Source organism: Carassius carassius, chromosome 43 (assembly GCF_963082965.1).
Source record: "Carassius carassius chromosome 43, fCarCar2.1, whole genome shotgun sequence".
NCBI classification, from domain to species: Eukaryota; Metazoa; Chordata; class Actinopteri; order Cypriniformes; family Cyprinidae; genus Carassius; species Carassius carassius.
In genome coordinates, this window is record NC_081797.1 from 1,710,267 (window position 1) to 1,736,192 (window position 25,926).

The 25,926-nt window shown below is 38.7% G+C and overlaps 1 protein-coding gene across 3 annotated transcripts in view; it reads right to left on the reverse strand.

Annotated features, from left to right (window-relative positions):
- Positions 1-25,926, reverse strand: part of znf609a (zinc finger protein 609a) — a 107,368-nt gene that overhangs the window by 30,529 nt on the left and 50,913 nt on the right. The window contains exon 1 of one of the 3 annotated variants that reach the window (XM_059536888.1): positions 25,082-25,218. The exons of 1 other annotated variant lie outside the window; for it this stretch is intronic. Coding sequence is in view for 1 of the 2 variants with exons in the window: in XM_059536887.1 (XP_059392870.1) it covers positions 2,979-3,029 (51 nt within the window). In the remaining variant the exon portion in view is untranslated. Of the gene's footprint in view, positions 1-2,978; positions 3,089-25,081; positions 25,219-25,926 lie in introns of those variants that run through there. One more of the 3 variants, XM_059536887.1, reaches the window with a different exon arrangement.

Below are 25,926 nucleotides of genomic sequence, written 5' to 3' on the forward strand. Positions count from 1 at the left end.
CTGAATCTGGTAATATCTCGAAGGTCATAAAACAAATGGGGCTCTAACTGCACTGGCCTATAATCAGAAAGCAGGGGTGACTTAAAATCTGATTCATGGAAACCAAAAGCTGTCTGTAATTTGAGTTAGAGTGACCTCTGGATCCTGCTCTTCTGACCACATTTAAGGCACTAAATTGGTCGTACAGAGATGTCAACATTGGCCAGACCACCGAGGACAGCGGGACGGAAAGCACTTTTATACCACCATGTCATGCAAGTGCAAGCGTCCGAAAAAGAGCATCTTACAAACATAATTTAAATATCATCTTACTAAGACATTTTTGGGAGCTATAGAGTGATGACGACTGATATTTATGTCATTTTATGTTAGTATCTGCTATATTGTTGTAAAGATCTGTTTAAAATCATTTTTTGGTCATATAAATATCAGCATTTGCAACAAATGCATATTTTTGCTTAGTTTGGGCCTCTGAATAAATTGTTGTCCATGTTGTCCCTATACCATATGAGGCATAAAGCCTATAATGTGTCAAATATGATGCTCAACAAAAACACATATGCAAAATGTATTCGGATTGGTTAAATATTTCAATAAGGTTTAATAAACCATACAATTTCAAAAAAGTTGGTTCTTCTGTAAAAGGCATAACAACCTAAATCGAGAGCAAAGGAAACATCTGTGAACCAAAACATAATCTTCAAACAATGAAAGCAAGAAAAATGCCTTGAACCACGAGGGGAACAAAAACTGTGTGAAAAAGAGCAAAGAGGGGAAAAAACAACCAAAGACAGCCACCGCATCAACAGTGCCATCCAGTACACAGAGCTGAGTCTTGTCTAACATCATAACCCACATTCAGAGGAGATTCAAAACAGACATATGTCTCATTAAAGCCAGAGAGCATCTCAGGATCATCTGCCAACATACCCCTGCCTGCCTTGTTTATAGTGCCAAGATTCATTTTGCTTTCCAGTTGTTAATACCAAACAAGCCAAGCAGACATTTCAAAGCATTTTCATAGTGTTTTACAAAATCTGTGGTTTCTTTGAGGCACGTGGTGCAAATCTACATATATTTGGAGTGACTATTCTTAAAAGGTTGATTCATCCAAAAAAGAAAATTCTTTCATCCTTTATTCACTTTATATCTTATGCATAACACAAAAGATGATATTCTGAAGAATGGTTCCATACATATGAATGTCAATGGGGACAAAAAGCCAACATTATTAAGTACAGACAAAGACTTTACGTATACAGTAGATGGTCAGCTGGGAGAACATGCAATGCATAGTTTGGTGGAATAAGCCAGCCTTTTTAAATAAAAGAGCCAATCACCAATTGGTAAAGTTGTCACATCATTACAGCTCCTCCTGTTCCCATAAAAACAGTTCCAAGATTATGGGACTGATTGGCTGGAGTGACCTTCAATGTTTTTTGACACCATCTAAAACGTTCATGTCAGTTTTTATTGCTGATTTGAACCACGTAACTTGAATAGGAGTTAAACAATCAGTTTTTGAGTTGAAAAGACTGAGGTGCTACAAATATGGCCACAGAGTCAACTCGAAATGATTACAACTCTCAATTTATCCCCTTTTTCAGAATCCGCCTGCACGTTTTCCGCGTCCCGCAGTCAGCAGATGTGGGAAAAAAGTGTGTATTACATTTGAAATCTGGATATTTATATGGATTCGCTATTCATGCCCTAAAGCAGTGTGAGGGACGTTTTATTAAAGATGCGCGCACTTTATTTATCGTCTTCTGAACTGTTGATAACAAACACATGCTTACCCCACTGAAAGGCTTGGAAGAGAAAGGATTATTTTTAATAGAACTCCGATTGGATTTGTCTGAAAGAAGAAAGTCACATACACCTAAGGATGCTTCGAGGATGTGTAAAACATGGACAGATTTTCAATTTCAGGTGAACTTAGCCTTTAAATCTAAAAATAATGGACAGCCTACACAAACACAACAGTTGAACTCACAAATTGACTAGTTCTTCCCAATCCAAACGTACTTGGCTCGCTTTAAATGTGCAGTTATCAAACGAAAAAAACCAGATGTGAAACTCAGTTTTTCTGCCTGACATCTCCTGGTAACAGCATCCCTGTGGATTTCTTGTTATCCTCCTGTCAGGGTGAAGAGTAGACTAGCCTCTCCACCAGGCTGGCTCTCTTCATCATGACAGAAGCCTGGCTGTTGACTTGTTACAGTTAAAACCACCGCTGAGGGTTTGACAGCGAGAAAAACTGACAGGTGAACGGAACGTGGCGTTTTAGCCGTGTTTACCACAGAAACCTCATTACCACACCTCAGCGACAGCAGGCAGAAACACACTGAAAGCTTCTGCAGAGAGACAGGCGTTATGCACGGTTAATTTGGTTCAATTGGCCACGCGAGCAGAGCGCGGCGGAGGCAGAATATCAATTTTGGAAACCACGCCGAGCAGCTCGATGTTCTGCATCGATGGAAACACTGGGGGAAACGGTTTCCTGGTTCAGACCACAAACAATGACACCATCTGAGAGACATTTTATACCTCCTCGGCTCAAAGCAAACGATTAGATTGGCTCCTAACTGGCGGCGCTCGTTGCCAATCAGATGCAGCAGTTGATTGAGTGGGCGGAAGGCCAAGCGGAGCCCCGTGGGAAAGGCGTGATAATCACAGGGAGTTTCCCTTCATCCGACGGCCCTTAGCAACAGCCTCTCAGTGAGAGATCACCTGTTGCTAAGAGGATGAAGAGACACACATCCTTGCAACAACAGAAGAAGCGACTCTCTCTTTCCTGGAGAACAGAAAGATACCTATGTGCCACACAAAGCAATTATGAGAGCTGAGAGAAAAAAAAAAACAGGAACAAAACATTCTCATGGCGCTTCATAAAACACAACGTCAAATGCAATCAGCACAAAAAGCACAACATGCATCAATTTTTTCACACGCCAGATATGCATTTAAAATTTATTTACCTGTAAGACGCCTGTATCCGGCTCGGTGTTATGAGATGAGCGTGTGTCCATGCATTGCTGTGAATGTGAAAGCGTGTGAATGTGTGAGTGTGTGCGCGTGTGTCTCTGTGCATCTGTTGAGCAACCGAAAGAGAGAGCCTTGGAAAGGAAGCAAGGAGTGGTAACCTCAACAACACCTGTGTGCTGCTGCTAGCAACCAATAGTGTGTGTTTTCTGTATGTCAGCAGATGCTCAGAGCTAAATATGGAGAACTGACAATGGTGAGGAAAAAAAAAACAGACTCTAACATCACTGCTACAAGACCACCTAAGCACTTACAAACATTTACTATTACAAAAACCAGCAGCTGAAATTAATATATTGAACCCTTATGATGACACATTTAAAACGTGATTCAGTAATAATATTTGTATATCTTACTATTGTCATTCATGTTGTTGTTTTAATAATAGGTATATAAAAAAATTAAAGATAAAAAAAATCAGCGTTACAATACAAGACTATTTCATACTATTACTATAATTCAGGGCAATTTGATAATACCTAGAATATCAAAATCAACTGCGGGTGGCAGATCCTTTTCCTATTTGACGCCTAAACTCTGGAATAACCTACCTAACATTGTTCGGGAGGCAGACACACTCTTGCAGTTTAAATCTAGATTAAAGACCCATCTCTTTAACCTGGCATACACATAACATACTAATATGCTTTTATTATCCAAATCCGTTAAAGGATTTTTAGGCTGCATTAATTAGGTAAACCGGAACCAGAAACACCTCCCATAACACCCTATGTACTTGCTACATCATTAGAAGAATGGCATCTACGCTAATATTAGTCTGTTTCTCTCTTGTTCCGAGGTCACCGTGGCCACCAGATCCAGTCTGTGTCCAGATCAGAGGGTCACTGCAGTCACCCGGATCCAGTACGTATCCAGACCAGATGGTGGATCAGCACCTAGAAAGGACCTCTACTGCCCTGAAAGACAGCGGTGACCAGGACAACTAGAGCCCCAGATACAGATCCCCTGTAAAGACCTTGTCTCAGAGGACCACCAGGACAAGACCACAGGAAACAGATGATTCTTCTGCACAATCAGACTTTGCTGCAGCCTGGAATTGAACTACTGGTTTCGTCTGGTCAGAGGAGAACTGGCCCCCCAACTGAGCCTGGTTTCTCCCAAGGTTTTTTTCTCCATTCTGTCACCGATGGAGTTTCGGTTCCTTGCCGCTGTCGTCTCTGGCTTGCTTAGTTGGGGACACTTCATCTACAGCGATATCGTTGACTTGATTGCAAATAAATGCACAGGCACTATTTAACTGAACAGAGATGACATCACTGAATTCAATGATGAACTGCCTTTAACTGTCATTTTGCATTATTTACACACTGTTTTCCTAATAATTGTTGTTCAGTTGCTTTGACGCAATGTATTTTGTTTAAAGCGCTATATAAATAAAGGTGACTTGACTATATACACATTGAAATAAATACATAATATTATTATTATATATAATAACAGTAATGTTTTTTCAAAAACAAAATATAAAAACCAACAAAGTCAACAAGTCAATATTTTAAAATGTTTTTAACTAGTTAGCTTATTAACTTATTAACTGTTTTTTTTTACATTAGATAAAAATATAAATAATAAATATATTATTACTATTATAAATACATTTTAATGTTACCACTTTAACATTAATAATTAAGAAATAATAATTTCTATTATCATTTATTTTATTTGTATTTATTTATTTTGTTTTTATTAAGTAACACTTGACTCAAGATATAAATTGATGTGTTGCTCTTTTCCACAGATGTGCAGATAAAGATTGAACTGTTGGACTGAATAAAGATAAGTACTGTTCACTTTTAAACTGTACCTCCAAGCTACTGAGTTAAAAGTCATGCTTTACAACAACATCTGGGCTGTTAAAACAAGCAGTTTACTAACAACACGTTTGCACCGTCACCACAAAAAAATGACTTAAATTAGATTTTTAAACCAACAGTTTTAATTGATCCAACAAATGGCTCAATAAGTTACGTTCAGACAGTGAGTCATGGTCTAGTTAAGAACGAGAAAAATCACTGTGAAAACCGATAACATTTAGTTTTAATCCTGGTATCAATTCATATTTTATTCTCTTGGTTGCTAGTAGGCTTCAAAATTATTGCATTACCAATGATTGTTGTCCCTCCAATTCTCAGTGAAATTGAATGACTTTTCGCCATTCAAAGCACAGTCATTGTGAACACAGATTGTAAAAGTATTATTAAACCACAACGCAAGTGTGAAACGCAGCACACATAAAGCCAGGCTTTTACTCACTGGTACTGTAGACACCACAGCATTTAGAATGGCTTTCTCCGCTTTTGCCCCAGTTTCTCTAAGATGGATCAGTGCCAGTTCACCTCTGGGGTACTCTCACTTTTCAGCCCATGCATGAAAACAGACAATCTGAGAAAAGAAAACGAGTGGAAGAAAGCGTAGGGGGGGAAAGGGGAGTGTTGGTGAAGATGTATTTGTGTGGCCTAATAAAAAAAACAGCCTAGTACAGCTCTGAGTAATCTGACCTCAACGCAAGCAAGAGCCGAGCGGAAAATCTCCCCGACAGACAGCATAACAATCAAGATAGTGTGACCCTTAACCGAGGAATGACAAGATTGCAAATCGAAACCCTGCAGAGTCTTGTTTCTCCATCTGTGGATTTCAGAAGCTTGGTTGCTTGGCTTATCAAGGTCTGACAATTGAAAGTGAATTGCAAATCTGATTAGCCGTTAAAGTGTCTTCAGTTAATTTTCGTTAGTTAATCACGTATTTGACATGGTCTTAGGTTAACAATTAGGGGTGGGAGATATACCAGAAGAAACAATTAACTGGAAGAAATCTGTCAATAGTCTCTAACGCGATTACAAACTCAAGTAACGCTGTTGTGCTACGTGGTCACGACAACTTTTGCATGCATTTTTAAAAATGCCAGTTTAAAAAAAAAATGATTTTAAGCCATTTAAATGCAATTTTTGATATTTTACAGACCTTAATCAGTTAAATAAAAAAATTGTATGTCAAAATGCCGTCTTTGCAAGTACCTTCGTAATCTCAATAATTTAGGCCTTAAGTGAAAGCAAACAAACAAAAAAAACAAAAACACATGACAGTAGGCTATATTGGATCTGAGCTAATATTCTACTATTCCTGCTGTCTGTCATTCATGTTAATCAAACAACAAAAGAGAGAAAATCTCTCACTACTCTTAACTAAATCACTTTTGTGAGTTTAATAAGAAACATGTTGAATTTACACAGTGAAGAAAATGCAGTGATCTCATACATATAAATAATTTATTTTCGTTGATTGCTTACTTGTCTTTAGTGAGCGTTTTTTACATTTTATTTAGGCTAGTATTATTTTTTTGTGATATTGACATACAGACCTTATTTAAAGTAAATATTGTGATATATTTTGTTGCTGTGAAATAAAATGACTTAAGATTTAAGATTTACTTAATTACTTACGATAAGATTTTGGTCATATCGCCCACCCCTACTAACAATTTGGCCTGCAAAAGACTAGAAGTCAACCTGACTTGTATGATGTATAATGGTATAATGGTAAGATGAACATGAGTTTTTGAAAATTGGGCAGCTTGAATCTAGGCACAAATGTATGGCTGGATTGACTTTGATGTTAAAGCACATAAGATTCTACATAAAGCCCAACTAGCAATGAAACCCTTTAATATTTCTGTGAAGGGGTCACAATCTCGCCCTCAGATAGTTTGCATCAATACACCACTGAGACCAAGCTCTGGCTTCTCAAAGTGGAATGAGTCTGCAAAAAAAAAAAAAAAACACTTCAAGTTCTAAATGCTTACAAACCCCTACTTCACAACAAAATCCATTCACATCCAGAAGTTACGCATTTAAACTGCTGAATACAAAACTGAACAGGGTTCTAAAGTTTAATCTGTGCTATGTAAACTACTGTACCACCCCAACGTTTCTCGGCCAACCAAGTCCCTCCCTCCTGACCTCAGGTCATTCCACATAAGCAGAGCTCATTACAATAATAACCCACATTCAAGGTCAGACACTGGTGCACTAGCAGTAGGGGGTGAAACAAGGGCGGGGTAGGTCAAGAAAGAGTTGATAAAGACAAAGAGCCCTAAGGGGCCGAAAAGAAGAAACAGCTCTTGGAATTTGGCAATGTGGACTGAACAGGGAACTGGTGTTAGCTTTAAAACGTTCCAGAGGAGATTAACTTGTCTAAATGTTTGATAACCCAGCACATACCAACAATCAAAAACAGATTTTGGATTTAATATAATTTTTAATCCTATTTGGGAATCATCAATGATCTGTAATGAATATTTTAACACAAAATGAGTCGAATAGCCATAAGGATATTTTATATCTCAGGATAGACGACGCAGATCTCAAACCCCATCTACTGCCTACATAGGAACCTTACAATTGACTGGTTTGGAAAACTCTACATAGTACTCATCGTGTGAACTGCATGTTAAACTCAACTCATAATTGATTCCAATAGATTTTGATTTAGGTACTTTGGTAAAATAAATGATGGGTACTGGTTAAGAAGATTTACGAATAACATCTTGCATGCCTAAAATGCCTAACGGTGAGAATTACATTTTTACCTTTATAGGTGCTTCTCAATAAATTAGAATGTCGAGGAAAAGTTCATTTATTTCAGTAATTCCACTCAAATTGTGAAACTTTTGTATTAAATAAAGTTTCTGCCTTTTAATACAAAAATATGCATTAAATAAATTCAGTGCACACAGACTGAAGTAGTTTAAGTCTTTGGTTCTTTTAATCGTGATGATTTTGGCTCACATTTAACAAAAACCCACCAATTCACTATCTCAACAAATTAGAATACTTCATAAAACCAATTTTTAAAAAAAACAACTAATATTTTTAGTGAATTGTTGGCTTTCTGGAAAGTGTTAATTTACTGTACATGTACTCAATTCTTGGTAGGGGCTCCTTTTGCTTTAATTACTGCCTCAATTCATCGTGGCATGGAGGTGATCAGTTTGTGGCACTGCTGAGGTGGTTTGGAAGCCCAGGTTTCTTTGACAGTGGCCTTCAGCTCATCTGCATTGTTTGGTCTCTTGTTCCTCATTTTCCTTTTGACAATAGCCCATAGATTCTCCATGGGGTTCAGGTCTGATGAATTTGCTGGCCAGTCAAGCACACCAACACCATGGTCATTAAACCAACTTTTTGTGCTTTTGGCAGTGTGGGTAGGTGCCAAATCCTGCTGGAAAATGAACTCAGCATCTTCATAAAGCTGGTCAGCAGTAGGAAGCATGAAGTGCTCCAAGATGTCTTGGTAAATGGGTGCAATGACTTTAGTTTTTAAAAGACACAATGGACCAACACTGGCAGATTGCACCCCAAATCATCACAGACTGTGGAAACTTAACACTGGACTTCAAGCAACTTGGTCTATGAGCTTCTCACCCTTCATCCAGACTATAGGACCTTGGTTTCCAAATGAAATACAAAACTTGATCTCATCTGAAAAGAGGACTTTGGACCAATGTCAACAGTCCGGTTTTTCTCCTTTGCCCAGGTAAGACACCTCTGACATTGTCTGTGGTTCAGGAGTGACTCAACAAGAGGAATACAACAACTGTAGCCAAAATCCTTGACACTTCTGTGTGTGGTGGCTCTTGATGCCTTGACCCCAGCCTCAATCCATTCCTTGTGAAGTTCACTCAAATTCTTGAATCGATTTTGCTTGACAATCCTCATAAGGCTGCGCTTCTCTCAGTTGGTTGTGCATCTTTTTCTTCCACACTTTTTCATTCCACTCAACTTTCTGTTCACATGCTTGGATACAGCACTCTGTGAACAGACTGCTTCTTTGGCAATGCATGTTTGTGGCTTACCCTCTTTGTGAAGGGTGTCAATGATCGTCAGAGACCATTTTGAAGGCTCAGGAAACCTTTGCAGGTGTTTTGAGTTGATTAGCTGATTGGCATTTCATCATATTCTAATTTGTAGAGATCGTGAATTGGTGGGATTTTGTTAAATGTTAGCCAAAATCATCACAATTAAAGGCAGGGTAGGTAATACATGTATAAACAACTTTCTTCCAAATTTGTTTAAACTTTCTATATATATCAATGCATAATTAAAATCTAAGTACTCTGATAAAAAGAGTATAAAAATCGAGTGACTCTAGACCGTTTAATCTGTATTAAACACAGCTCATTATTTCCATTTCGGGACGAAACATAGGATTGGCTTAGGCGACTGTCACTCTCTCGCAACCATGGCAACCACCCTTTTGCCACACATGACCTGCCCACTTGCGCGTGCACGTTTGATTTGAGGAATTCAACAGGCACGGATCCTAGGAATACCAAAACAATGGCAGAGAAACAGCAAGCAAAATTCACAGTACCAGCCTATGCAGTTAGTGAAGGCAAACCAGGCAAAAAAAGGAAGACAGTAACAGTACAAGAAAAGGCAATGAACAAAAATTCTTTGGATAAACAAAGAAATAAAACGCGAGTTAATATCGGCGTGGCTTTCCAGCGATGGCGAGAACTGAGGGAACTCAAGGGGCTGAAAAGTGACTCCTTGATGGCTTTATTTCTGCTGGACAGGTAAATCTTTCTTTTTGTATTTTGATCATACATATTTTTTTCATGAAGCATGTGTCATTAGCACACGTAGCTGCGTGATATAGCTAACATAACATTACTTAGCGAGCCGTAGTAGAGGCTTTGGAAGGAGCCCAGAAGGGAGGGGGTGGAGTAAATGGAAATAATGAGCTGTCTTTAAAACAGTCGTGAGAGGTCTACAGTCACTCGATTTTTATACTTTCTTTTTCAGAGTACTTACATTTTAATTATGTATTGATATATAAATAAAGTTTAAACAAATTTGGAAAAAAAGTTTTTTATACATTTTTTACCTACCCTGCCTTTAAAAAAAACTAAAGACTTAGACTACTTCAGTCTTCAGTGTGCAGTGAATTTATTGAATACAATAGTTTTACAATTTGAGTTGAATTACTGAAATTAACTTTTCCTTGACACTTTAATTTATTGAGAAGCACCTGTAAATCAATTTCTGCTAACAGTATCATATGTATGCCGGTCTGCTTTTATTTTGACTGTGCACATGACTCTTTTTATCACCACCAATACACAGGCACTAAATAACATTTATTCCAGCTGTTGCTTGATATCTGCTAATCAGGAGAACTAAGACAGTGGCAAACTACATCTAAAGCCAAGGCATCTGACTGAACAAACAATCCTGGAGTCAACGGCTTGAACATTGGCACACAATGAGTTTATCAATGTAGAGGACCGGGGATAATAGCAGAAGCTATCTCTATGTTGTGAGATAAAAGCGAAACAATTATAGAATCAGGAAATGCATGCAGGATGCTAAAAAAGGAAACATAAGAAATGAGTCAAACCAGGAAACAAAATCACTATAAAAACAAAGATTTGGGGGTAGCATTTACAGATAAGCTATCAGCAAAAAGCAAGCTGGTGAAAAGTAACAGTGAAAATGCATGCTTTGTTAGACTTGTCTATTCTGAGGTTAAGAGTCAAGAACAAAAATGATTAATGGTTACGAATTCAATTACCGGTACTCAGGGCAAAACTTAAGGTTAGAGGGCAAAGCAGAAAAGAGGATGAAGATGAGAGGCCTAAATGGGAGGAGTAGCATTTCACGCAAGGCAGAGTTGACCCTTAGAACGTGATACCATTTCTGCCCCACTGCAAATCTCAGCTGCCAGACTTTACATCTTACACAAACGCTCTTCAACCTGTTTTTAACAACCAAAAGCTTGCCTTTCAGAGCAGCTTGAACACCACAGACTGCAAAATCCAACTTACCTCCTTTTCTCTCTTCTCAAATTCTCGATTTACTTCACCTCCCACCTTGTGCTCCCTCTTTTTTCCCACTACTCAAACAGCCCTCTCTCTGAAGGATCCCTGAGTAACTGACACCGCTCTTGAATGTTGAGAGTTTTGGTACAAGGACACCGCTTGTTCGCCTAACAGCAGGAGAAGGGAAGAGGTAGAGAGAAGGGGGAAAAGCGCCCTGGGTGTTTTTGACTTGGCAGGGCTTGGAGAAGCTCTTCAGGCAGAGTTTATCTGCTGGGCGCTGGCAGTCAGCCGACTCTGCTGGTGCGCCATGGGCTACAGGGAGGTTGAATACTGCATCCCCAGTCAACGACTAACCTGTCACTTACAGTGAGCTATCTGCAGGGATTTAGAGAGGGGGAGAGAGAAAAATGGAGAGAGAGAGAGCACCAACTATTTATAGCCTCTCAAAGGCTTCCTGTTTCTGTTCAGCAAAGCAGAAAGGAGGGGCAACCTCCCAGAGAGGGAGAGCAAGGCATAGAAGAGTAATGAGAAACAGAAAAAGACTCACTCCACCGCTTTTATCCACACAGGGAAACATGACTACCCATTATCAGTCATATCACCAATGACCAGAAGCCCACTGCAACAAGCTCCTTTGTTGACAATAATCTCTAAGAATCTTCTTACCTAAAGTGTACATTGCCACAGGTCTTGGATTGGGATTTTGGATGAAGTGGTACAGCAACAACAACTATAATCTTACAAAGAAAGCATTGATATATTTAGCAATATATACATTTTTAACAAGTCAAATTAAAGGTTACCCAGATGTCCATTTTATACAAAGCCACTTCAGCAATATGAACATATGATTCTACCACAGAACCTACACTGTGAATCTGACACTGGCTAACACTTTGCATGTATTCAAATGTTTAGAGGAGTGAAGTGATGTGTAAATACATCTAGCAGGCAAGGGCAAACCCTGAGTGAACTGTGTTCAGATGAACAAAGAGAGAAGAAGCAAGAGGGAGGGGGATTAGGGTCTGCAGTTTCCCTGTAAAGTTGCAATGCTTACAATCACCATTGTGCAAATCCTAGCTGCCCATAGCTGCCAAGGATGTTTTCTCCCCTCTGAGTGACAGGTAATAACAGGCATAAAGAGACACTGGGAGTGAGGCAATGGCTGATTAAAGATTAAAGTGTTTGTGTGTCATTTCACCATTAGCATCCTTCAACAAAGGGCTCTTTGGTAGATGCTATCCCTTGGGTAGACCAAAATGTTCATGGGTAGACAATATCCACAAAATGGACTCTTTCACACTTTCATTCTGCCTTTCTCAGAAAGAAGCCTTAGTTTGATGACCTCGTTAGTTCAAGCACTTAATCCGCTAATGCCCAGATAAAACTAAATGAGAGAGGACTGGAGGAGGAGGGTAGCAGGAGGAAGGGAGGGATGAGAAAGAGAGTAGAGTAGGAGGAAAAAGAGAGAAGTTACAACAACAGATAACACACTGCAGAGCCAAGAGGAAATTCTGGCCACACGCTTGAGCCCATATTCAACAGCCCATGGAGTTATGGGAAGGTGTTGAATCCAGTGAACCCCTGACACCAATTCTAAAAACCAAAATATAAGATTCTAAAACACAAAACAAAGACTACTGATCAGTTTAAAAATCACATGATGCCTTCTAACTTGATCTGATATCAAGTGGATTTCAAAGTCCAAGAGAAGATCCCAAACACTTGGCTCCTCCAGGGCCTAAATACAAGAGCCATACTCCAGTCAAGAGGTTGTGCCAGGTTGAGCCAGTAATTGGATAACCATTCCATAGCCTCTTGACTGTGCGATCTAAAATTCTGGTTAAGGTCATAATCACCTGTGAACTCTAGAAGAAATTTTAGAGCTTAGCCATGAAATACTGCATTCTGCAAGCACCAGCTCTCTTGGCTCAGAACCAAACCCAATTTCCTCTTGTGAGGCAGATCCTTAAGAGGAAAAAAACAGTTTAATCTGAGAACTCCACAACTGCACCATTTCATGCAGAGCCAAGGGATCAATTTGCAGGGCAGAGAGACAAAAGGAAATGAGAACCAAGAGTTCCTTCTTGCACTCAGAGGGGAGGTGAACCACATATTACAGAGAGAGTGAAAGAAATAGACTGGCTTGCCTCCAGAACAGGCTTGGGGACTTTATTGTGGCCTTTCCTAGGCTATGGGGTCAGTTTTTGTTGCACCCCTGTTGTTACTTCAAACACAGTCATACACTGTGCAATGATAAACAGAAGTTTATCATTGGGATGCATCAAATCTATGGCAACTGAAATTATTCGGCTGAAAATAGCAAATGAAGTTATTTCAGTGTACAGAACAATGACAGTTTTGGTAAGGCAGACAAACAGTAACCAAGAGCTCAATTTGTTCACTAAGCTAAAAAGTTGGCCTGATTTGCGTTTAAGTTAAAGAGATAGCTGCACTAGGGTAACAGCTGCACTAGGGCAACAAGCAAGCCATCAAGGTTTAAATGGACTTTGCCAATATTGGCAGGTCTATATCATGGAAATAGTCTAGAGAATGGGCTCTCTTTCATACATCTTTTCACTTGTCATTCAGCTGTTGCTGGCCAACTGGCCTTAACAGTTCCTTCATTCCTGCAAGGTTTTAGCTCATTTATTAGTACTCCCTTTAAGTCCAGACATAAAAATTCTCGCCTAGAGAGAAAGAGGAAACCCTAGCACCTGTAAAGTGTCCACAGCTGATAAACCTAGAATAAAATCAAGAAAAAGTCAATGGCATCTGAATTACAAACTTTAACACCTTCCAACCTTCCTTCTGAAACAAGCATTAGGGCAATAAATGGAAATCACCTTAACCCTTTGAAGTCGATTAATGCGGATACGCGTTTTGAGTCATTTTCTCCTGATAACCCCGAAAAGAACTTAAATTACACTTTCAGTTTTAATCTTACAGATAAGAGCAATACATCAATTGAATCTGAAAAGGGTCTACTTTTTTTGGGATACAGACATAATAACAACAAAACTTTGTGCACTTATAAAATAAAGATAAAAACAAGGTGCGCTGTCTGCAGCCTTTGTCTGCGCTGATCTTCTTTTACAAACACGTCATTTAAATGAACTGTAACTCCGTGAATACTCAACGAAGAGACATGAGATTGGTATCTATAGAAAGCTTGACATGTCTATTTTTAAACTAAACAAGTGCTGCCGAACAAATATTCTGTGATAAAGTAATCCATATGAAAACAACGCGATGTCCGTTTTTCATGTCTCCCTTCATTATATCTAATGTGACCACGCCTATGGAAGTAAAATAATGACTTATGTCTTTGAAACAAAAAAGCATGCTGAATAGCTGAAAAATAATGCATTGCATTAACAGTACTTGCATTTTAATGCCTTGAATTTCCAGGGCTTGCATTGTTAGGTCCTGAAATTTTATATAGTTGTTCATTTAAGCTGTGAATATTTCAATTCAAAATATTTCACACACCTTTTCATAATTAAAAAAATCAATAATTCATATTCACGTTCCAGAATTCACTTCCAAAATATTCAATCGGTTAAAAAATACGATGTATAATATTCGACAGGCAAATTTCGGTCCATTTTATTTCACTTTCCAAATTCGCTTCCACAAATTCAGTGGTTAAAATTCGGCAGATAATTCGCCCTTTCACATCCGGGAGCTGCAGGAATAGCAGTAGAGCACTGAGGCATGATCTCCATCCGCTGTCAGTCGCTCACCAGCAGGTGGTGCAAGCGGCTGTTAAATAAGACCAAAGCAACAGGTGGATTAAGTAATACAGTTACAAAAACTGATCTGCAGAAATTAAGCAAGCGCTAAACAGAAGTTTTGATTATCGGGGCTTGTGGAAAAGCTGATTGTGCGTATTTCAACATCTTTGCTGTTACGAAGTAAGCAGCATTCAAAGGAGATTATAATGCTGTTTTACCCAACGCTGAAGTACAGAACTAACATTACATCTAAGGAAGACATGTATTGCTTTCGGTTGTTTAGTTTCCGTAACTTTGTGTCATGGCTTGTGCGTCGCTGTGCTGTAATACTGGGGATCCCCTCAGTAACGCTTCTCAATCAATTAATACGGTGATATAAGACCTCAGATCTCAGAATACATTTTATTGATGATTATGCAAACTATATACAGGCAAGCAAATGGGGTCAAAAAGAATCAAATGCGCTGCATTTTCTTTATAATTGATTTCCATTACCACTGATCTATAAAGTCGACAGTCCCACAAAGATATCAACCATGATTAGTTTTAACAATATGCAACCAATTTATATTAACATAAAAAAATGAGTTAAAAACAATCTAGGTATCTTAATTCTGAAAATTTAAACTGAAGAAATTATTGACGTGCTACAGCACCCAAGGGACCATCTGACAATTCCACTGACTGGAATATAAAAAAATATTTGTGTAGTGTCCATATAAAAAGAAATAAGTTATTGGCCATATATATTTAGTCAGTATGAGTAAATAATTAATTTATTGTAAACTGATTAATTTGAATTTACTGTATTATTGTACTACGTTTCGTTTTGAGGTAAATTTGCAGACGGTCCCTAAAGGATCTTAGGCAAATATCAAACATAAAACTACTGCGCTTGGTTTTCTTTTTTACGAAAAAAAAAGGTTAAATCTGGTGAAACTTTGTGGTTTGTGAGGCTCATCTGCTTAAATGTACATAATATACAGTAATATATTGTATTAATTAGATGCCGAATTTAATAATTTAATATCTTCAGGCAATAAAAGGCATTAATGTTTTATATATATATATATAACATGCAGTTTTTCTTGTTCCGTAACTTGCATTCATATCCTCATCTGTCTGTATATAGTTTGCATCATCAGTAAGATGTGAGTTTTGTCTTTTAATCGCTGTCACTGTTAGTGCGCTGAGCCACGTAATGTGTTTTCTTTTCTTTAACAGATTTCTGAGGGAAACCGCATGAAACCTTGAACGTTCGTTCATAATTTACATCTGCTTAACTGTCTATATAGTTTGCATAATCATCAATAAAATGTATTCTGAGATCTGAGGTCTTATATCACAGTATTAATTGATTGAGAAGCGTTACTCGTCATTGGGGAATCCTGGAGTGTGACGTGAGGGGATCCCCAGTATTACAGCACAGCGACGCACAAGCCATGACACAAAGTTACGTAAACTAAACCAGCGGTTCTCAATTGCAGTCCTCGCGCCCCACTGCTCTGCACATTTTGAACGTTTCTCTTAGCGCTTCAGACATTTGTTCTATTCGAACATAAATGCCCTGCGAAGTGGACATCACAGGATATTCAGCCATGATTCCAGTTCGAAGTGAACGTAGCTATATGTTCCAATCAAAGTGCATTGAAGTGTGCAAGACGTGAATTTAAATTGTATTGATTTACAGAGGTATATGATGTCACAGTTGTCCATGTTTAAAGACGCTGCACAGCACAAATCAGTGAATGAATGTTTCGATGTGAGGTAAACTTCAACAGATTTCCCCTGCTCAGGGAGTAGGGAGCAATGAACAGTTCATGCACGGAGTTCATTTCTAACGAGCTGATTATCTGAATCAGGTGTGTTAACAAAGAGAAACGTGCAAAATATGCAGAGCAGTGGGGCGCGAGGACTGGAATTGAGAACCGCTGAACTAAACAACCGAAAGCAATATATGTCTTTCTTAGATGTAATGTTAGTTCTGTACTTCAGCGTTGGGTAAAACACCATTATAATCTCCTTTGAATGCTGCTTACTTGGTAACAGCAAAGATGTTGAAATACGCACAATCAGCTTTTCCACAAGCCCCGATAATCAAAACTTCTACTTAGCGCTTGCTTAATTTCTGCAGATCAGTTTTTGTAACTGTATTACTTAATCCACCTGTTGCTTTGGTCTTATTTAACAGCCGCTTGCACCACCTGCTGGTGAGCGACTGACAGCGGATGGAGATCATGCCTCAGTGCTCTACTGCTATTCCTGCAGCTCCCGGATGTGAAAGGGCGAATTATCTACCGAATTTTAACCACTGAATTTGTGGAAGCGAATTTGGAAAGTGAAATAAAATGGACCGAAATTTGCCTGTTGAATATTATACATCGTATTTTTTAACCGATTGAATATTTTGGAAGTGAATTCTGGAACGTGAATATGAATTATTGATTTTTTAATTATGAAAAAGTGTGTGAAATATTTTTAATTAAATTATTCACAGCTTAAACGAACAACTATATTAAATTTCAGGACCTAAAGATGCAAGCCCTGGAAATACAAGGCATTAAAATGCAAGTACTGTTAATTCAAAGCATTATTTTTTCAGATAGTGCTATTCAGCATGCTTTTTTGTTTCAAAGACATAAGTCATTATTTTACTTCCATACACGCCCCCGCACTGAACGCTCTATTCAGATTCAAACTGAAGCGGGCGGCTTGAATACGCCCACACAGAAGAAAAAGCAGCCAGACTGTTCTTCAAGTTCTTTTATTTTACTGTTTGCTTCGCGATGAGAGGAATAAGACATAATTCACCCCAAAAAGATGTCATGTGGTTGAGGATTTGAGAAATGGATTTCCTCAGAAAAAAAGAATGAAGCACTTTATTCAGCAGAGATCATAAACATAAGTCTCTTTTTATTTATTTATATACTTGTACTAGTTTTCACATAACGTGTAAACATTTTACTAGTTAGACTTTTTCCAAAGACTTTTTCCAAGCTATAATTCCTGACTAAATATATAATCAAGTGAAACATTATGAAGTTTCAATAACAATATACTATACTATACCATTCAAAAGCTTGATGTAAATAATATAAATGTAACAAATAAATAACTGTAGGCTAACAAATGTAAAAACAATGCTGTTCTTTCAATTTATTCCCCCTAAAAAACCTAAAAAAATATTCTCAGCTCTTTTCAACATTAATAATAATAAAAAAAATGATAATAATAACAACAATAAATGTTTTTTTGTAGAAAATAAGATTGTTAAAAGGATTTCTGAAGAATTGTGTGACTGGAGTATTGATGCCAAAAAATTTGTTTGAAAGTCAGCTTTGATTGTTCCTGATAAACTGTTTAACTGCTCCCCCAAGTAGATAATAAAGTATGTTGTGGGATAATTAAATATATTCTAAATAAACTACAAACATAAAATTATATAGATTTATTTTGTTCTCACATTCTTTCTTGTAACTCCTTCCTCTCAGTGGCACAGATGACTGAAAGGCTCATTATGCAGCTCATTATGCAGCTCATTATGCTGCTCATTATGCAGCTCATTATGCAGCTCATTATGCAGCTCATTATGCAGCTCATTATGCAGGCCTTTGTCTTCTCAGGTGTAAATCACAATGATATTCATGATAGTTTACGCCTACTCGCATATGACTTTTACCAACAAAAAGTGTCTTAGAAAATTTAAATCAATATATTGTTCTCTGTGAGTGAGTAAACAAGATGATTTTCACATCATTTAGAAAGAAAAATTCTAGGCTACAAGCTCCAGTTCTCAAAAATCCCGGGAACCATTGTTCTCTATGTGTTTTTTTGCCTTTTTCAAGTGTTTTAACATTTTTAGTTTTTCACTAACCACGCATAATATTTTTTTTCTCAAAAACACAATCATGTACATACATGCATTTTACATATTATTACAGCCCAGTTTGTGCTGTTTACAGTGAGATTAGACTTACCCATTCAGATATTGATAAGAAACTGAAAAAAGCACAAATGTCAGGGCATGACAAAACTTCTCCAGGCCCCAAAAATACCTTTAGACTCCAGAGGGTTAATTCCATCCTTCAGATATTTTCTTGCTTATCTCTTTTTCTAATTGCAAAGATGTCAGTTCACATCAAGTAAAAGTCTTTAATATCTCTCTTATCTTGATTAACAAAGAATAGCTACTACTTTTGCCTGTCATTCCAGATGAGACCTCATCAAATATTCACACATTCAAGCATTTCTCATACCGCAAAATGAACAGAATTTGAGCAGCTGACTGTATCTGGTGTATATGTCTAAACATCTCCATTTTCACCAAGCTGAGACAGGCAGATCTACAGAACTTTGATGAATAGCCAGATTTATTCTGACGGTTCCCCAGAGAAGGGTGCAGCACAAGGACAGTTTCGAATATGAATTACAAGGATGCTGATCGGATCTCAGCGGCAGCCAGAGAGAGACACCAGGGCCTGAATACCAACACACGCTTCCTGGATCAGGACAAGGACTTGATTACTGATGCCTGTCAGGAGGAGTGGAAAAGTCCTTAAGTGTACTCTGGAGGAAAGCCTGCAGGCAAGCACTCCAGGAGCGAGAGAGAGAGCTGCTTTCAATCAATTCTGATTCGGGGGTGGGGGTGAGGTTTGGACGAGGGAGGGAGAGAGTAACAGGGCAAGAGAGTTAAGACTTCAATCAATCCAGATTGAAAAAAAAGAGCAAGGAATATGTGCTTGCCAAAGAATTATGAAAACACTCTAGGATTGCAAACGTCATTGGGTTTCAGAGAAGCTGCAACTAAAACAGCGCTGACCTACCGGACCGCAAATAAGACAAGTTAATTCAGTCACAAATGTGGTCAGACACAGGTGGTCTATCTTTTAGGTCTCAGCACCTTTGCTCTGCCAGGAATGATAGGAAAAACCATTGTGGTTTTAACCACAGGGCACTTTGGTTATGTAATAAGGACAAATCGTCCTCAAACCAACCAGCAGAGCCTGATGAAACGTAAGAATGCCAAAAATGATGTGGGAGGCAGGGATGCTGGTTTTTCAGAACACATGCAGGGGTAAAGATGTGGGAATTTTTGTTTTCTCTGCCAAAGGTGGAAGCAGCTTTTAGTGATTTGTGGGGTCAAATCCTTTCTCATTCTGCCAGGCGAGAAACACTGGCTGAGTGCCAGAAACTCTGTGGAATTCCGGAGAAAACCTGAGGTCATGCATTTGAAACTTTTTAAGGATGGAGTAAGAATTCATTAGTGTTTTTTATTCTGTAACGGGGGCAATAAATTAGGCCAAATACAGTTGACCCTGTTCAATGCACAATGTGTGAAGGCCATATAAAACCTCTTCAAGTCAATGTCTAAGGTTCTTGGCAAAAATAATGAATACATTATACAGGTTCTTCTGTTTCAGTTCTTTGTTCACCTCCCCTCCTTTCAGAATCTCATCTCCGTCTTTTGGTAACCATAGTTACAAATGCTTTGCAGACATTTGATATTAGGCTCTAATCTGTGGCTCTTCCGAGAATTCATTTACAGTGGTACATGGAAGAACTTTTTGGAATAAAACATCAATCAGATACCAGCGGTCCGTTTTTCATACATTGTTAACTCTGTTAAAAACGGTGCACATTTCATTAATGTTATAACATTTATGTAGTTTTGTTCACTTGGATATTTCCTTAAAAAAGTTCCAGAAATTTTTTTGTAAGGTGTCTTTTTTTAATTATATAATTTAATTACGTTTCTGCCTTGCCACCAGCCAATCGAGTATCAATACATATGCCCTTTTCGTGGAACACAAGAACGCATAGTTATCTTAGACCATTTAAAAAAGATGTTTTAATCAAATAGCAAATTCATTTAAAGAACTAAAATAGTTCTTTAGTTAAATCACTTATCATGATTAGAAGATCTGGAATCTTTTAAATCATCTCAGATTTATAAAGCAAGGTATGAAGAACGGACCCCTGAATATCTGTGCAATTTCAGAACAAGGTCCTCCTCACAAAGGCCTGATAGAGCATCTACAGATGGATGGCTGAGCATGTAACAAGGTACCGCTGGCGGGGGCCCGTCTGGCTCGCTGCTTCCAGGAAGCAAGATTCCAGGGCGTTAATCCAGAGAGACTCAGAGGCCCAAAAATGCCATCAGGTCCCTTGGCGGAGAACACATGCCCGCTTTGTGTCCCAGGCTGCTGTCGATGGTGGGGTGCAGGCACGCAAGCCCCTGCACTGTTCCCCAAGTGGGAACCAAAGCACTCCTTGTTTAATCCTCTGTGCAAAAGCATCAAGTAGGTGGAGTTCGAGAGGATTCAGATGCCGGCTGAGTTTGGAAAGAGAGGGGAGGTTAATGGGCAATCATACGGGACTCTGAATAGATCAAGGGCTTCAGGGTGAGGCTTTCATAGCAGTTCAGCTCTCAAGCTCAAATTCTGAATCAATCACACATTCGGCTTTTCTCAAACTCACTGGGGCTGTAACAAATCTTCTTTCCAAAGCGATGGCTTCTGTCACACTGAATTTCTTGCAACTGTTAACAATTGATATGTTTTTCTTCCAAAAGAGACAAAGACTATCGCTTTGTTTCACAGTCCAGGGTGTAAGCCAAGGAACTACGTGGACACGCAGATTTGGGAAAAAAACCGTGAACTGAAAACACATTCCACAGTTGAGCAGTCACTGCGTGGAACAGCTCTCACAGCGACGTAGTTCACAGAACGCTTGACATTCTTTAACACACAGTGCGCAGGAGGCCGGGGGCCTCTTCAATGCTAACACCTCATAAATCCCTTCATTCCTCCCCTGACTGCTACTTCAGAGCCCTATGGATACAAGGACAATTAAGTAAGAGAATAAGAGAGGAACAGCGGTGAAATTTGCCAGAGCTGTCAGATTTGTGCAACATAGTCATACTGAAAGTCCTTTCACGAATATATAAATGCACGCTTTTCATAAGAACAGCACTTTCAACTGCACGGTTGCATAATGCAGAGCAACTAACAGGTTAACCAAAGGACTGGCAGAAATGACATGAAAACCTAAAACCAAAAACAGGTCACTGACATAAATTAAGAGTTCAAAGGCAGGTGAAAAACCGAAAGGTTGAAACTGTGCTTAACAGTACTTTTCAAGTGATGGCAATACTTAGCATATTCATATACCATGGTATCTTTGTTCAAAGTATTTCCAAGAATAACATACTAGAGTACGTTCAAAAAATGGTAATGCTATGACACTTTTTCAGTGGTCAAATGTAGATCATTTGCATACTTGCACAAAATTTGTGTTTGGCCTTTTACTAAAATTGTTTTGTCAAACCAAAACTGTTTGCTGTCATCATCACTTAAATGTACATGGAAGAGAAAAAAAAAATAGAAAACCTCAGACATACAAAGGGAAGTGGAACAAGGGTTATAAACAAAGCTCTGCCATATCTCCGGAGAATTCATATAGCATTTCTCAAAACTTTTAGTTTGTCTGGCAGTAAAGTTTGGGTCCTGTCAGGAGAGATGAGGTGAGAGCACCAGCAAACTCTCAGAGAGCCTGAACCGAACTGGCACCTACCTTTAAACATTTATGCCTGATGCATTTTTAACACACAACATAAAAAAGGCATGACTCTGATGTTTTCACTTCATCGTCCTTCCCAGCTTGCACACATACAGAGAGCCACACACACAAAGGTCTACATTCTAGAGTTGTCAGGGAAAAAATAACACCACAGACTTGGATAAATAGTGTCTGTCTTACTAAAACCAGAACTCTTTAGCAGCAGCGACATTCAGACTGACAGCAATTAAATCTCTTGTGCTGTTGGTTCCTACTCACAACACAACACAACGCCAACTCTGACTCTGACTTTAGGTCGCTTTGTTGCTGCAAATCATTTTGTGCAAAAGAAACCTCCACATTACTTCTTTGTTTTCAGAGTCTCAATAGTGTTAGACTTTCAGACCAATGCTGTAATCTCATTAAAGCAGCCTTCTATCCAAGGCCGACCTCATCAGGCCCAGACAGACACTGGTGTAGTGGCACCTCACCGGATGCCTGTTAACCTGCCAGCGCACCTGTCAGAGAGAAAGCTAAGCTTTTCCACAGTCAATCACCACACTGGACAGATACATCAGAACCAGAGGGAGATATGACACCAGGCGAGCTCATTATCAGTGTGAGGTGTGTGTGTTGTAAATGAGAACATGGGCAGCGCCAGATCACCAGACGCCGAAAACAGGGTTCAATGCAGATGCTTATTAGCTGGCAATTAGCATAGTGTCTGTTAGTAAACAATCGCTTAACACAATAGTCCGCGACAATCTTAAATTAAATTTGAGTTTCTTTAAGAGTTCCTTAAAGAGAGAAATAAGGAAGCTTGTGATAACCAATTGGCTTATAAAAAGATGACTACCCACAAACCCCTAGTGGTTTCCAGAGCTCTTCCACAGCTGTGTATTTATTTAAAAATAGCTCAGATTTGAACAGGGCATTAAGTGTGATATCCTCCTCCTAAAAGGCTCCAATTGTTCTCTGATAAATAATCTGATGTCAGATTCGGTTTCTAGACCAAAAAACAAAGGGGGCGGAAATAAATTCAAGCAAATCTGCACAACAAGGCTTGCTGTTCATGAAGACACGGATATAGGGCATTTAAACAGAGCACGAGAGATTGGTTTTATTACGGTTTATCAGATGTTTGTGTGGAGAATAAATTGAGTCGAATAAACAGTCAACAGAAATATGCTTCTGTTTACGGATTAAAGAATTTTAGATTAAATAATTGCATGAAAATGCTGAACTACAAAAATGACTACAAATGAAGTAAAATTAAAACAAATTAAAGCTAAATCTAAATATTAAAGAACAAAAAAATATAAAAATGGCAAAAGCACATTAATAAATGTAATTTGAAAAAAATGAAAACGGAATATAAAAATGCTAATTCAAAGTGTTAATTAGATTTATATACTCATTTATATTATATACTAATATTATTTTATTAGCATGCGAATACAACACTGCTGCATAGACCTCTTCTGAGGGGGGGCCAGTCTGGACTTATCCAATAGGCTTGCATGCATTGCAATGGCCTCCTCGGTCTGAGCATGTGACAGCCTGCGGTGAGGCTGGATCAGGCCTGCAGTGGCTGGATTGCAGAGGAAGGAGATGAATAAAACATTGTGGTTTTGTGTAGTCCTGACCTCGGTTAACACCACGCTGTTTACACACAAGAACAGTGTGAACCGATGAGGGGAGTGGCACACAGTCACACAAAAGCACAAAGATGTCGAGTATGAAACAGATATGCTCATGTTCTCCTTTCAGCACACAATCAATGAATTGACTCACAAAGTTCCTCTGTCTTGACCCATTTATAGATGCTGCCCATGAGAGAAGGCGTTTCACAGGGTTATCGGGGACACACGATCGTTTAAAGCCTGAGAAGTCAGTCCAAGTAAAATTAGGATTCTAATTTTGTTCTTCAACAATTTTAATTACGAACAATTTTTAAAGGGCTAGGAAAATTAGATTTTCTCCAACTTAAGACTGCAACCTTTTAAAAGACCCTTTCAATCAGACTATGCTGCAGGTCAATTTGACACGTAACACAAAATCGAACTGTCGGAAATATAGTCAACCTTGGATCTTCTTTTATTTATTTTTGTACATTTTGTGAAAATTTGTCAGACAATTTTGGCTTTTATCCGAATAAAGATAGACTGATGCTGATTTTATCAGTATAAGCATGGTTAATTTGCTAAGAATCAAACCAATGATCTTGCTACACAAAAATCATAAAAAATAGATTAAATTTTCAACAATTTAAAATAGTTTTAAAAGTATTAATGTTAAAGGTTTAAGGTTTTACCTGGGTTTCTTTTTTATTTTCATGCGGTGATTTTTGATTAATTGTATTGAATCCAATTAGGGTCATTTTGACCCAGAATTCGAAAATAATACTACAACGGGAAATAATCTTTAGATTTTCAAGTGTTGGTCTATCAATGTCTTCGGAGTGTTGCATTAAAACTAGTTCAAATTTGAAAAACGTGTCTCAAGATCTCTTCCTGTTCCAATTAGATGTGAACGGCCTCTCACCAGATGGATTCAATAATCCCAATCTACACTGGAAGCGATCGCTCTATCAACAAAGCTATCTCTGTTATCACAAAGCTTGTAGTGTAGATCTCTTTACTGATAATAATTGCGCTCCATGCACCATTCGCTTCTGGCGTAATACCACATGTTTCCTGGAAATATAAACACAACATACAAAGATTAGCCTGTTGTTGCGGTTTGCATTCAATCAAACGATGTTGGGTTTGCTAGAGCAGAAGTACTGCACTGAGAACAATGAAAATAGAAGTACATTTTAGTACTGCAGTTCAATTAAATGTCTTCAATGTAGAAGTCAAGTCTGTCTGTTTTCTGAACGCTACAGTTTTGTCTCCTGAGTTCTTACCCTCCTAGCTGGTGGTGTTTGTTGTCTGGATGTCCTTTGCTTTCATAACTGCAGCTCAGACGAGTCTTTCTCTCTCTGTTTGAGCTGTAGACGGGACAGCATGGGCGTTTCCTGGCTCGCTAACCCAGGGGCCTAAAATACCCAGGGGCAGCCTTCACAAATTGTGCGGTGAGAGAGTTTAACAGCCTCTCCGTTCAAGAGCCGAGACGCTGTGCCAAAGTTACATGAGGGGTGAGAGAAAGGGGAGGAATTACAGAGGGGGGGGGGGGGCAAATGTGAGAGACAGGGAAAGAAATGAGATGAGAAAAGGTCACTGCCGTCACTCATGTAAACACCAGTAAAGGATTTACAGTGTGGCGAGAAATCTCTCGTTGTGGAAGAGACACAAAAAGATTGGAGCCTTGGACCAGGAGGAGCAGGAGACCCAAAACAAGGAGACATTCCAGGAAAAGACAGACCTCCCCTTCTCTCCCAACTGGAAAAGCTTTGTTTTTAATGGAGTACAGGCTTCCTGGCCGCTGTCAACTTGGGGACGGACGGGGATGAGAAAAGGGAGGTTGCTGATCTCAGAAACAAGCTGGGAATGGGTTTCTTTTACACTGGCCTGCTCTCTTTTTAGCCATTTTTGAGTGAACACTTGTATTTTTTGTTCTTTATTTACACTTTTAATTAAGACAACAACCTGAAATGGCACTCAACACAATTAACTTAAATGTTTTGACATATTTCTGAGCTAAATTGTGTGCTTAGCAAGAAATGAGAAATGGATTGTGAAAGTAGGCTGATGTCACTCCCCCACCCACATGGCCTTACATCAGCAAGAGAAAAAAAGTTGTTGCAGAAGT